Source organism: Hemicordylus capensis, chromosome 1, assembly GCF_027244095.1.
Source record: "Hemicordylus capensis ecotype Gifberg chromosome 1, rHemCap1.1.pri, whole genome shotgun sequence".
Taxonomy (NCBI): Eukaryota; Metazoa; Chordata; class Lepidosauria; order Squamata; family Cordylidae; genus Hemicordylus; species Hemicordylus capensis.
In genome coordinates, this window is record NC_069657.1 from 88,787,917 (window position 1) to 88,802,121 (window position 14,205).

The following is a 14,205-nucleotide window of genomic DNA, read 5'->3' on the forward strand; positions in this document are numbered from 1 at the left end:
TCTGCAGAAGGCGTGATTCTCATCAGGAGTTGTGAGTCAAGGAAAGGGGAAGCCAGGACTTTGTGGCTTCAGGAACCCAGCTTAGGGAACAGTTTGTGAAGCCAGACTTTACGTCAGGAAATTTATTTTGAATTGTGTGTGTGCTTTGCATTTCCTAAATATCTGTTATTTGAAACTAATTAACTAAATTTTAAAGTGTGCCACCCCAGCATCATCAAGGCGCTTTTGAAGTATTCTTGTAACCAATGAATTATTTTTGAAGTGTTTCTAAAAATCTAAAGGCCTCAGACAGAACCAGTCTGTAGTAACTGAATAAAAGTTTTTCTCTCTCTGTTCTTTTTACAAGTCTAGGCGGGTTGGTTATTAACTCAACAGGAACATAGGAAGCTGCCATATACTGTCAAACCATTGGTCTATCTAGCTCAGTATTGTCTTCACAGACTGGCAGCAGCTTCTCCAAGGTTGCAGGCAGGAATCTCTCTCAGCCGTATCTTGGAGAAGCCAGGGAGGGAACTTGAAACCTTCTGCTCTTCCCAGAGCAGCTCCAACCCCTGAGGGGAATATCTTACTGTGCTCAAACTTCTAGTCTCCCATTCATATGCAACCAGGACAGACCCTGCTTAGCTAAGGGGACTAGTCATACTTGCTGCCACAAGACCAGCTCTCCTCTCCAGGAGGAGAGGAGAGAAGGGGAATTTCTCTGGTGCAGAACACATCTCAAGGCAAACTTTGCCAATAAATAATTAACTCCACGTGTGTGCAAAATGCATGGGAGGAAAAGGTTTTTCTTTAGTCTTGCTTGCTGGCAGAAAGGGGGAGAAGATTTTTGCATTGTCCATTTTGCAGTGCCCAGCTATAGAGGGTCTAAAGCACTCAATCCAATGGTCCAGTTCTAGGCAAGTGTTAAGAGTCCTTGGTGGCCGCGTTTTGGACTACGAAAAGACTCTGGGTTTACCAGAGTCTTTTTCTTAACTTTCTGGGTTTGGAAAGTTAAAGATTTTTAAGCCAGCTGGTCTGCTTCTCAAGCAGAGGAAGGGGATGGCAGCACTAAAGTCTCCTTCTCTTGCAGAACTGGTTTAGACTGGTCAGGAAGATTATCCAATAACCTGGAAGGAGTTAGGAAAGGAATCTCCCAGTACCCACAATCCGCTACATTAATTATCATTATCATCTTGTTAAGAGATTCCAAAACTAGTCCATACTTGTATTGTACATACATACAGGTGTCTATAGACATGCACATGTTTTTGTATGGATGACTATACGTTCATTCATTTTAAATGTGAATCTGTTTACAGGCCCCTCAATTGCAAAGTACTGATAAGAAGTGTACTACTGTGTAAATGACAATGTTCACTGTACAGACTGTAGACACATTATGTTCCAATAATGTACAACAGCACGACAACAATCAGGTCCCAAGTGGATTAATGTTATAGGTTCTCCTTTGCTGGAAGAAAGGAAGAGTGTGCAATGCATTAAAAAGATCACAAACACTTCTTTGTTGGCTCATTTTGCAAGCATATACTTTCCAACAGAAGCTCCTGAAGACTCCGCTTGCAAAGCCCCTGGCATAAGGAAGTGGTGGCTTTTGGGAAATTGTAGGGTATTCAGAATATCAATTTCAGGGTAGTCAGAATATCAAAGTTTTCAAAATTTGTATATAAGGTACTCAAATATAGCTCCTGGGTGTTACTACTTGAAAATAATAACAACAACTCTGTTAAAAATTTGCCTTGAATTGGCAGATAGACCTAATCTTAATCCTCAGTGTCAATTCTCAAACAAGAACTACTGTTGCTATCATGGGGTATTTCACACATCTACACCCTGAAGTCTTCTGCTCTACAGATCTATCTCTGTTCTGTGTTCCTTATGCATTGTGACTTGTACCAAAGGAGACACAAAAGCTCATATTAATATGCGAAAGGCGGGGAGGGGGGGACCATAACGTCCTATGTTTTCATTCTCCAAAGGTGAGGTAGAGGTAAATGGCGTGATATCCTGGAAACAGAAAGTTCACCAAATGGGTATCTTGCAAAAATGTTGCAAAAGCAGGATGTGAAATGGGACCATCAAGAGGATACTAAGGACACCTGAAAAGGTGTGAAGGAATTTTGAATGCTCCCTGGGCTAAAATATGCAAGCTCTGGTCAAACATGCCTAGGCAAGTTCTGTAAGCAGGCATTCACCCATTTATGATAATGGAGCAGGGGTACCTTTGCATCCCAAAGGTAAAAAATTCACGATTGGAATGTAAAGTTATCCCTGGCATTTTTTCTTCCACAAAGACACAACAATTCATGGGTAACTATAGGATATATGCTAAAAAGGAGAGCATTACCTTGGAATTGTTGCCCAAAATATTTGAGAGGTTGAAATGACTTATATTGAGGGCTAAACATACATTTCTTTCCCGTACTTATGAAATGGAACTGACTACAGTAGATTAAAGTTCTTCCAAGGTTCCCACTGATTTAATCAGCCTTTTAGATAAAACAGACTAACAAAGTAAAGCATATACTGTGCATTCTGGATATAGGGGTGAACTCATTCCACTTGAGATGAAGGGCAAGTGAAAGAAGAAGCGCAATGGGCATTTTCACATATCTATGGGACACTGCAGAATATATGAGTTCAGACAGGGAAACATGCTGAAGATGGTCATTTCTGTGAAGGTACAGCTTGAAGGAGCACCTGGGGGAGGAAAGGGGGAAGAAGAAAATGCATGCCTAAGCCTCTGTCATGGGTGAAAGTTGGAGTTACATAGGGTAATTGAAATTAAATGCTAACTAATATTAACTTCTAACATAACCCAGATTATCAACCGCCTAGTGAATAGGGAGTAGTAGGAGCACACTGCATTTTAAAAAATGCACTTCTACATTGCGATTTACACTATTATATTGTTTCTTTCACAATACCAAACACTGTATTAATATGAGCCCTCCTTGTTTTCTCTATTTCAGTCCAAGAGAATGAACACCGATAGCTTTAACACACTGTGTATTTCACTGATCAGCGCCCCCCCCCCCCCCCCACCGGCAGCTCCTCTAGCTCAGAGCCTTGGCATGAGCAGGAGATGGGAGCAGCAACAAGTTGTTTTACATGCTACCAACACCACAGTATCCAGCACAGCAAGAGAGACAGCCCAAGACGCTGCAGAGACAGATTTATTCAAAACAAGCAGACAGTTCAGCTCAATAGCATGTTTCAGGCTATAGATGGCCTTTCATCAGGGGAACTGTGTGCATCAAGAAAATATAAGCTTTGAAGTATCTGTCAATACACCCCAACAGTAGATTCAGAAGAAGGAGGGTGTACAGAAAATACATATTCTGAATAAAGAAGAGTTAAAGTGAGTTATGCTCCATATACAGTTCCCTGATGGAGAGCCATCTGTGGCTTGAAACATGTTGGGCTTTTTGAACTTGTCTGCCTATTTTGAACATTGAATAAATCTGGTTTTGTGCCTACTTATGGAGCATACTTATGCTCATTCTGAGAGCTTTCCTCTTGCTGGTTTTGTGCCTACTTATGGAGCGTACTTATGCTCATTCTGAGAGCTTTCCTCTTGCTGGAGTACAGACAAAGGAATCAGGCTGTACAGCTGGCCAAATACGCACATTAGCACAAAAATTGCCTGGTCTGTTTTCAGTCTGCTTTTGGACACACAACGGTATATCGCTACAGTATTATTATGATTAGTTCTAGACTTTGATATTCTTAGGGGAAGAGCTGGCGAAGAAGAGAAGAGGAGATAGCAGCTGCTTGAGCTGATGTCTTTTGTCTCACAAGCTTCAAATCCTTTCTCAAACCCCACCTTTTCTGTGAAGTCTTTGGCACAAGTGTCTACTGCAACTAAGCTTAAAATATATTAACTGATGCATACATTTTGTTTCCTTCCTTCCTCTACCCCTACTTCCCACTGTGTCTTCTGTGGCATATTTTGGATGGCAAGTTTCTTGGGGCAGGGACCTATTTTCCCAAGCTCTGTAGAGTCTGCTGAAGCACAATGATGGCATAAGTAATGAATATGTGCACAGGGCTCTGTGGGCGCCAGGAGTCGAAATCGACTCGATGGCACACTTTACTTTTACCATGCCAAGCTTCGGTGACCTCCCCAGTAGAAAAAGTCAGTTTCCCCAAGTTCTGAATAAATATGCATAGGACTCAACTATAAAAATAAAGCTTGTATTAGAACTGCACCACTACTGTCCAGATACATAAAGACAGGGCTCAGAGACTTAGTACATGGCCAGCTATTTTGGAATATTGGGGGAGTGTGAACAGTCACAGAAGATGTGTTAAACAAAGGGTTAATGTGTTTGTTATGGTTGCTAAGAAGGTTCAGTTGCTAAGGGGCATGGCTCGATTGCTGTGTTGGGTTGAAAGAGAGATGGAGAAAGAGGGAAAGAGCATGCAGCTGGGAATGACAGTGGACGAAGTTGCGCAGAGGCCAGCTATGAACTGACAGAAAAGAGCAGTCTAAGAGGCAAGGCTAAAAGAAAAAAGAACTGAAACTGTGTGGCCAAATATCCCAAAGAGAGAACTGCTTTCACATGGGAAGTAAGGAGGAGGAAGAAGAAGAAAAGAGAAGACGCCTCTTCAGAGTAACTTCCTGAGGGATAGACAGTGGACAAAATGCTATCCAAATGCTACATGAGAAGTAAAGGCACTGCTACTTAATTCCAGACTATGACAGCAACAGTGCACATATGAACAGCCTCACCTTCCCCTGGAAGCATTCTGTGCCACCCAAAAATGTGTCCTTGAGGGTCACATAGCCTCAGAGTGAGTGACAATTTTCAGTTGGCCCAGAAGGCTTCCAGGGAAAGGGAATGTCATTGAAGTTTATCCTTCCCTGACGCCCCATGTCCCTGGTGCTGCGATAGTCCAAAATTCAGTAGCAGCAGCACCATTTCTCATGCAGCACTGGCACTTTGTTAGTCAGGATGTTGGCCAGTCACTTCAGAGTGCCTGAGCCTACTTCACGGATAACACATAACAACATACAATACAAAGCAACTATTTAAAGAGTGTTTTACAGCCAAGCCTACTGCTATCAGTAGGTATGAGGGGATTCTAGAAATTTTAAAAAAACAAAAAACGTTTCAGGTTCTGATGATGGGAGTAAGCAAATTCAGATAGACTACTTCAATAAGTAAGTAAAAAGAGATCATTTAATCCAAACCTGTAACCACATTCATTTTTGAACTACTAAGAACCCCCGGTTAAACCTTTTAACTCTTCTCATAATCTCCTGATTGGGTTCTCCTACATGCCTAATACTTTACCCAGCTATTGAGTTAGTGTGGCAGAACAGAAAATAGAATTTGAATAAAAGGATAAAAGTACTAATGGAGCTTCAGAAAGATAAGGATCCTCCACAGATAGTATCAAAAACTGTTTGCAAAAGAACTGGGTAGCAGGGAGAGCAATGTGTTGCTGTTAAAGACATGAGTGGCCCTCCACTCTACCTGGGCATGAAACCCAGGAACGCCCACAACATATCCTCAGTCGTCTTTAGGATATGGTTACCCATTGCTCTCTGCATTAGACAGCTATCTGGAATGACCAAGAATGCCATAAGAAGTAGCTCTTCTGGATAAGTGACACTGGGGACATCAGCATAATCCAGTGCTAAGCACTTTAAAGCAGATGTGGATTTGCTTCAGTTTTGCATGACTTTTGTAGGTCCTAAGTTTACAAAGCATGAGTGAACCATCACAATCTTTTACATCAGCATCAGTGTTAACTGATTCTGTGGATGCATTCTTCCTGAACATACATGCCCTCAGTCCAGCATCCTTTGCATGAATCTAATGATCAAACTAGGTGGTTCATTATCTACCTTCTGACCAAACTGGCTTTAGAGTATCATTGACTTCTACAGGAGAGAATTAAGCAGAGATTAATATTCCTGCTGAAATAAATAAGAATGTAATGTAAGAGTAGCCTTTTTGGAATAGATCAGAATAGACCATCTAGTCTAGCATCCCATATCCCACAGTGGCCAGCCAAATGCTTCTGGGAAACCCATAAGTAGGGCACAGGACTTAAAGTGTTTCACACTGGCTGGGCAATGTCGATTATACACACTTCTGCGCTTCTAGTACAACAACCTTCAGTATTCCAGTGTTACTTCTAAAAAATGTGAACCAGTGTTCCCTCTAACAGGGATTCCCAGATGTTGTTGACTACAACTCCCAAAATGTCCAAGCAAAGGTCACTGCAGCAAGGGGTTGTGGGAGTTGTAGTCAACAACATCTGGGAATCCCTGTTAGAGAGAAAACTGATGTGAACACTTTCTCCAAAGCAGTGTTGACCCTGCAGTGTCTGAGGCACTGCTCACTTTCAACTGTAAATATAAACAGCATTGCTTGCCTTCAGAATGGTGAAAGAGTACCTACTTCAAACTCAAAAGGCAGCTGCATACATTTTCCAAACAGATATCTGAAAGTCTTTTAAGTAGAGCCCCAAGTATGGAAAGTTTTGAAGCAAGAGGCTCAGATTAATTTAATATATACTGAAGACCTCTTTTGCAACCTTAATTGCAGCCTTCACCAATGCACACACTTAGGGGACACACACACAGCTGTAGTCCTATTATAACGTTATAGTTCAAGCTTCTTGAAGCAGAAGGGAGGAGAGCTGGTCTTGTGGTAGCAAGCACGACTTGTCCCCATAGGTAAGCAGGGTCTGCCCTGGTTGCATCTGAATGGGAGACTTGATGTGTGAGCACTGCAAGATATTCCCCTCAGGGGATGGAGCCGCTCTGGGAAGAGCAGAAGGTTTCAAGTTCCCTCCCTGGCTTCTCCAAGATAGGGCTGAGAGAGATTCCTGCCTGCAATCTTGGAGAAGCCGCTGCCAGTCTGTGAAGACAATACTGAGCTAGATAGACCAATGGTCTGACTCAATATATGGCAGTTTCCTATGTTCCTATGTTTCTCAGGGAACCAATGTCACTGACTAGCTACCAGTCAGAATGAATTGCACACTCAGGCAGTAGATCTCATAAAGTAATAGCAGTAGTTGTGAGGAAGCCATTGTGACCAGCTTCTAGGATTTACACAGTTCCAGTACTTTTCCAGTAAAACGGACGCTGTCAGCAAAGACAGGCCTACGAAACAAAACAAGTATTCTGCAGACCAGCAGACTCTGCTGGTCAGTAGCCTGAAGGCCAGGGTACTGGAGAAATGAGGCATACCAGAACAGATTGTCTAGGAGATTGTTATGCAACATCATTTGAAGCGGGGGTGGGGTGGGGAGATCTCCAAAGCAAAAAGGAACCCATTGCACACGTTTATGCAAAGATTGCACCCTTCTTTGTCAATAGACAAATGCTTCAAAGCTCAATAACAGGGCATGCAGAGATGGCTTTGTGGAGATATACAAAAGGTATAATTATATATTAGGCTGAAGTGGAATCCCACAAAGTTGTGAATATGAGAAAATGCAAAACAAAGATTTGGAAAGGAGCAAACACATTCCCACTCTCTCATTCCTTTAAAAAGATACCACAGAAAACTACATAATATACTAAGGGTGCAATCCTACAAACACCTGCTACTAGGTGTACTGCTAGGTGTACTACAAGCCAGCGTGGTGTAGTGGTTAGAGTGCTGGACTAGGACCGGGGAGACCCGAGTTCAAATCCCCATTCAGCCATGAAAACTAGCTGGGTGATTCTGGGTGAGTCACTTCTCTCTTAGCCTAACCTACTTCACAGGGTTGTTGTGAAAGAGAAACTCAAGTATGTAGTACACTGCTCTGGGCTCCTTGGAGGAAGAGTGGGATATAAATGTAATAATAATAATGATGATGATGATGTTAATAATAAATACTAGAGATACATATATCAGGAGGTATAGAAATAGGACAGATAAACAATGAATACGTCTTAAGAATCCAATTGAACTTGCTTTTAAAGAGATGCTTTTGATTATGCTGCAAGCTTTTACAAGGCAGGGAAAGCATACAAAGATGGCAGACTGCTAGAGGACTAGATGGGCCTCTCTAGACAGTGCGTTCCACAGGGTTGGTGCCATTACTGGGAGTGCCCTGCTTCAAGTTCTCATCAATCCACCTTCAGATGAGGAACTCAAAGCAGGGCTTCCTCCACTGACTTTTGTTGTGAACCAGCAGAATTATATAAGAAAAGCCACTCCTTTAGACATGCAGAATCCAAGCTGTTTAGGTCTTTACAATGCATCAAAAGTCACTGGAAAGTCTAGAAAGATCAACAGAACATGCTTCCCTATTCTACTGTAGATAAAACAGGGGCAACCAAGGTTGTTTCGGACCTAAAATCCAACTGATACACGTCCACATAATCTACTCTAATCAGGACAGCCTGGAATTGCTCTGACACCACCAACTTGGTTACCTCTCTCAAAAATGGAAGATAAGAGACTGGCGCAATTATTCAATCCATTTTCATCGGAAGAATTTTTTAAAATAATCTGATAAATGACAGCTTACTTTAGAACCAACAACAGGACTCCCTTGGTTAGTAAGGCATCTCTCATGGCTGTATTTAAGCAGCCATGATAGGAAAGGGTTGAGAAGATGGCTAGACAGATGAACATCTCCAATAATACTTTCAGCATCCTCAGGAGATACCAACTGAAACTGATCCAGTCAAGCTGGACAAACACCAGCATTGGACACCCTATTATATTTTATATAGCATCCAAGTCAAATGGGGTGAGAGACAGATGAAAGTACCTTGCTAACTGGTCACAGCAGGCGGTCATTGAGAGGTCATCTGCTTTATTAGGTAGACTAGTAACCACAGTATGCAGCTGGCACTGGGAGTTTTAGAGCTAACAATAGAAGCTGCTTGATGCCCCAAACACAAGACAAGACATCACTTGCTAAAATTTCTATTCACCACTCTCAAGACTCACAATAGGGATGCTTGTATCACACAGACACCCATTATCAATGCATCTCTACCAAACCTGGTAAGGGTTGCAAGAATCCTCAATAACCCCTCCCCAATTCCTTACCAATACTACAAACTGGTTTAAGAGCTGCTGTGGTGCAGCGGCTGTTTACTGCCTGTAACAGGTATGCAGGAAAGAAGGGACCATAATATTAATGCAGTTTAGGATCACCAAACACATCGCACATTTCATAAGAGACCTTTTATAAGATCACCAAATACACGGCAACTGGATCCTCACACAGTTCTCTACAGTATAGAAAAGCCACACACTTACAGGTAAGGGCTTCTTCCTCATCTCAAACACCCGAGTAGCACCAAAGCTAAGTGAAGCAATGACAGGGTTTCTTCCCAGGGGAGGCTCGTCATCACTATGCCAGTCAACACTGTCCTTTTCATTTCGATACAGGTTGCAAAGTAGGGAGTTGAAGGTGTTTTTTGTGAAGTCTTCAATGCGATCCTTCAGCATGGCCAGCAGAGGATGCCACTAAAAACAGAAGAGCAGGCAGGTTAATTCTTCCTAGAGAGGAACATAACTCAGAGGGACATAACTCAGAACATAATTCAGAGGGATGTGGGCATGATGGGGAAAATGCAAAGTATCAGAGAGACCATTTTAGGAATCAGAAATGGGTCAATAGTCAACTGATCCCTGTAAGGTTTTAGCCACCAACACTGAATACTGAAATATTTCTTGGAAATTGCCTCTAAGAAGTTCATATTGCCCATGTCTCATTTTAAGTATAGTCTCTGTTCACACCCATTACACTGACACTAAAGCATGCCCAGAGGTGGGGCTGTAGCTCAGTGGCAGAGCATTCCGTTTTATGCAGAAGGCTCCAGGTTCAATCCCTGGCAGCATCTCCAGGTAGGGTTGAGAAAGACTCCTGCCTGACACCTTGAAGAGTTGCTGCCAGCCAGTGTAGACAATAATGATCTAGATGGACCAATAGACTGACTAGGTATAAGGCAGCTTCTCATGTTCTTAATATTTCATCTCTCAAAGCTATGCCACTCCTTATAAAATTGCCACCACAGCTAATATGGTCAAATAGTCAAGGAGAAGCACAGAGACAAAACACAGCTAGAGGAACTCATGGCTGCAGAAAGGCTCATGAGTTCTACACATACAAGCTAAAGGCATATCTAGGCTGGCACTAGGTGTTCTACAATGAATGCAAAATGCAAGTGTAGTTGTGAAAATTTTTAAGAAAGAAAGAATTGCTCCAACACAAGGAGTAACTTGGCTATGAAGAGAGGCAAGATGAGATTTCTGTCCAGACCAAAAGCAAAAAGGTTTATACCCCCCTTGATGTTTTTCACTCAAAAAGCAGAAGTTTAAAGTTGTTGCTTTAAAGCAACAACAGCTGAGAACACAGGGTGCAGTGCTAACAGCAATACCCATTTGTACAAACATTGCTTGGAAAAAACTGCCAGCGTGGACACACCCAAAGAAGAAAGGAAGATGCTGTTACGTTGTGTGCGTCTACCGCCAATCCTTTTAGTATTGCTTTCAATAAAAATAGTAGGATGAGTTAGATTCAGTACATTTGTAAATAGAATGTGCACACACACACATCAGCTTCGTATAGTGAAGTAGAAGTCTCTCAGTCTCTGGAACAGGGCTGCACAACTCAAATGCCCTGGAAGGCCGGAACCATCCACAACTTGGAGTACAGGGGCCAAAGTCAATGTTTAGCACATTATTAAATTGAAATTAAAAATATTATTAGTTACTTGTGGATGTATTCTCCCTGTCAATGGACCCATAGTTTCAACCAAGGATAGTGGCCAGAGAAAAGGTCTTGTCCCTGCTCAATCAGTGGGGCTGCTAGAGTGCATGCCAGCCCCAAACAAATGCCAAGTCCTCTCCTCTCCCTAAACTGTTGTTGCTAGTTTCAGGCTGCAATCCTAGGCATGCTTACATGGGAGTAAGCCTCACCGGGCACACCATGGAGCATATTTCTGAGAAAGCATGCACAGGATGGTGCTATAAGGCAGTTTTCAGCTCCTGTGTTGCTGCAGGATACCTGGGCCCAGTAAAATAGTCCCTGCGGGCCGAATCTGGCCCCCGGATCTCATGTTGTGCAAGCCTGCTCTGGAAGCTGTCAGCCACAGACTCCGTTATATTGGATCATTAGCTTGCTGTGAACACACAGCAATTTACTATACAGGTGTTGATCCCATATATCATAGATATGAAACATCTCTCTCTCTCTCTCTCTCTCTCTCTCTCTCTCTCTAACACACACACACACACACACACACACACACACACACACACACAGTCTTCCATTCAGAGAAGTACTGATTTAAAGCTCTTCATGGCCTCGACTCCTCATAACCAGTCTCAAGTTACATATAATCAACAACAACCTGACTTGTGACCAGTGTTCCCTCTAACAGGGATTCCCAGATATTGTTGACTATAACTCCCATACTTATCAAGCAAAAGCCATTATATCTGGGGATTCTGGGAGTTGTAGTCAACAACATCTGGAAATCCCTGTTAGAGGGAACACTGATTGTGACCAACAACTAACTGATCCATATAAAAACAGCATAATGAGAGAAGTCATCCTTCTCAACAGCATGCTTTTCAGTATTCTAAAATATATTTTCACAGCCAGTGGTATGCCAATAGCATTTTCTAATCTTATGTATTATATTTTATTATGTGTATGTACCAACTACCTGGAGCCCTTGACACAGAGAGAATTAGAAGGCCAATTTAAAAAACAAACTTAAGCACTCACTAACTACACATTAGGATCTGCACTATAACATTTAAACCAGTCTCAAACCTGACTAACCGTCAGGGCTTCCAACCAATGATCTTTGGGAATCAGTTCTGGAAATCCATAGGGCCCCACCGCTCAAAATAAGAGCTGCCAGCATTGTCTCAAAGGTACAATTTCCAAGGAGATCAGAGTGAAGCCATGAAAGTTATACTCGTTTTCAACTTGTTTAAGTAAATAGCACAGTGGTGTTCCTACTGTTAGGGAGGCCAATTTTAATCTCATCTCTCAAGAAACAACAGGTAGGTACACAAAAGAGAAAGTAATTGGATTGTTAGAAATACAAAAGGAAGTGACAGTGTCTCTTACTCCACTCTCTTCCAGTACTTCAGTGTTTGATCATTTCCAGATTTTCTCTGGTTTTCCCTGACTCACTATAGCACCGTTCCTTGGTGAGCTCAGTTAACAAAGAATCACACAAGGCATGAGACATTATTCTGTAACTGAGGAGTAATTGTAGCTCAATTGTTATGGAAAAAGTTACCAGGTTACCACATTTTAAAGTGCTTGGAAATAATATATTCTTATAGGAGATGCTTGGGCTATGCCTACAAATCAAGTACTTGAGGTCAGTGTAGGATGGAGAAAGAAAAGGGAAGGCTGAAGATGTGGCCTGAGTAAACCACAAAACTTCAAACGTGTAAGATGAACACTGGAGCTCAATGTGGCAAGGCCTCTACCGAAAATATACAAATATACTTTCAAAAGATCTTTGCTCCAGTTAATAGATAATACTTCTTTCAGAGCTCAGTTATGCCATCTATAAACTTTATACAGTTTCACTTTTGAAGCCAGCATGGTACGGTAGCTAGAGTGTTAAACTAAGACAATTCTTGTTCAAGTCTTCATCAGCCAAGAAACTCACTAGGGCAATGCTGGACTAGTCACTACCTCTCAGCACAGCTATGAGAGAAAGGGTTGTTGCAAGAATAAGATGAGGGTGGTAGTGGTGGGGAGACCATGTGCATCACCCTGAGCTCCATGAAGGAAAAGCAGCAAACAACACAACTACATTAGCACTGGCAATTTTCCTACTCTAATGCAGATCGTTGTTTAAACTCTGCTTGCAAGGCAATATTGACATTTCAATCGCATAAGAGAAGCAGCTTAGAGGTACACATACATCAGCGTTTGCCTGCATTGTTAGCCTGGAGTAAGTGTATGGAAGTTCACCATACCAAGCTGTGAGTCTGGGCTCCTCAAAATAGAGATCTAGAAATAGAAAAGCAGAATCCAAGATTTAAGACTCTCAAATAAAAAAGGACAATCATTTTATTTATTTATTATATTTGTACACTGCCCCTAACTTCCCTTTACATTCTAAGGACGAGCTAGTATATTTTGGTCCATATGCTTGATGTATGGCTTGATAACAGGTTTTCTAGAGCAGGGCTGCACTACCTACACCTGCCACCATCCCCAGCCACAGTGGGGTATAGGGACTACATCTAGACTACATGTACTATGATCTGTGACTACATCTGCAGAAGGCCCAACATCTGCAGGAGGGTTGAAGTTGTACAGCTTTTTTAGATGGTCCTCCCCAATCCCTAGCCAATCTGTAACCATTCTTTATGCATTCCCTATATAAAAGCTCAGCAAACCAGGCTTTAAACAGATCATTTGGACATGTGCAGTCAAGTCTGAGGAGAAGGTTAGGCCGCTTATATACCAGTTATGCAATCTTGCTTCCAAATCCAACTCAGAGAAAGTGAGAAATAGCACAACTGCCCCCAAGTGGACTTAACTAGCATAGCATGCTCATGCCTGTTACATTGGTCAACTATAACTGTGCCTAGAATACATATTTAAAAGCTAGGCTATACAGCTCCATTCTGGTTTTTAAAAGCTGAACTGTCACTGTAGTTAAATCCATAGGAGGATCAGCCCAAGACATTTTGCTACTCTGAGCTAGTTTTTCTCTCCTCTGTAAATGTAAAGGAGAGCTGGTGTTGTGGTAGCAAGCATGAATTGTCCCCTTTGCTAAGCAGGGTCTGCCCTGATTTGCATATGAATGGGAGACTACATGTGAGCACGTTAAGTTATTCCCCTTAGGGGATGGGATCACTCTGGGAAGAGCTAGAAGGTACCAAGTTCTTTCCCTGACATCTCCAAGATAGGGCTGAGGGTGATTCCTGCCTGTAACCTTGGAGAAGTTGCCAGTCTGTGTAGACAGTACTGAGCTAGATAGACCAATAGTCTCACATAGTATAAGGCAGCTTCCAACGTCCCTATGATGCTGCTGATGGGGCTCAGTCTAGACATCCTTTCCTAGTGGAACAGGACCACAGCTCGGTGGTAGAGCATCTGCTTGCAGGCAGAAGGTCCCTCGCTCAATCCCTGGCATCTCCAGTTAGGGCTGGGGAATAATCCTTCCTGAAATCCTGCCTGTGTCTGTGAAGATGCTGCCAGTCAATGTACTGAACTAGATGGACCGATGGTCCAACATGGTGTAAG

General features: G+C 42.3%; 1 protein-coding gene across 2 annotated transcripts in view; it reads right to left on the reverse strand.

Moving 5' to 3' along the window:
- ALKBH3 (alkB homolog 3, alpha-ketoglutarate dependent dioxygenase) overlaps positions 1-14,205 on the reverse strand; it is a 36,255-nt gene that overhangs the window by 14,181 nt on the left and 7,869 nt on the right. For both annotated transcript variants that reach the window (XM_053283094.1, XM_053283095.1), the window contains exons 7-8: positions 12,872-12,960; positions 9,228-9,437 (exon numbers count right to left, since the gene is read on the reverse strand). In XM_053283094.1, coding sequence (XP_053139069.1) covers positions 9,228-9,437; positions 12,872-12,960 — 299 coding nt within the window. The remainder of the gene's footprint in view (positions 1-9,227; positions 9,438-12,871; positions 12,961-14,205) is intronic.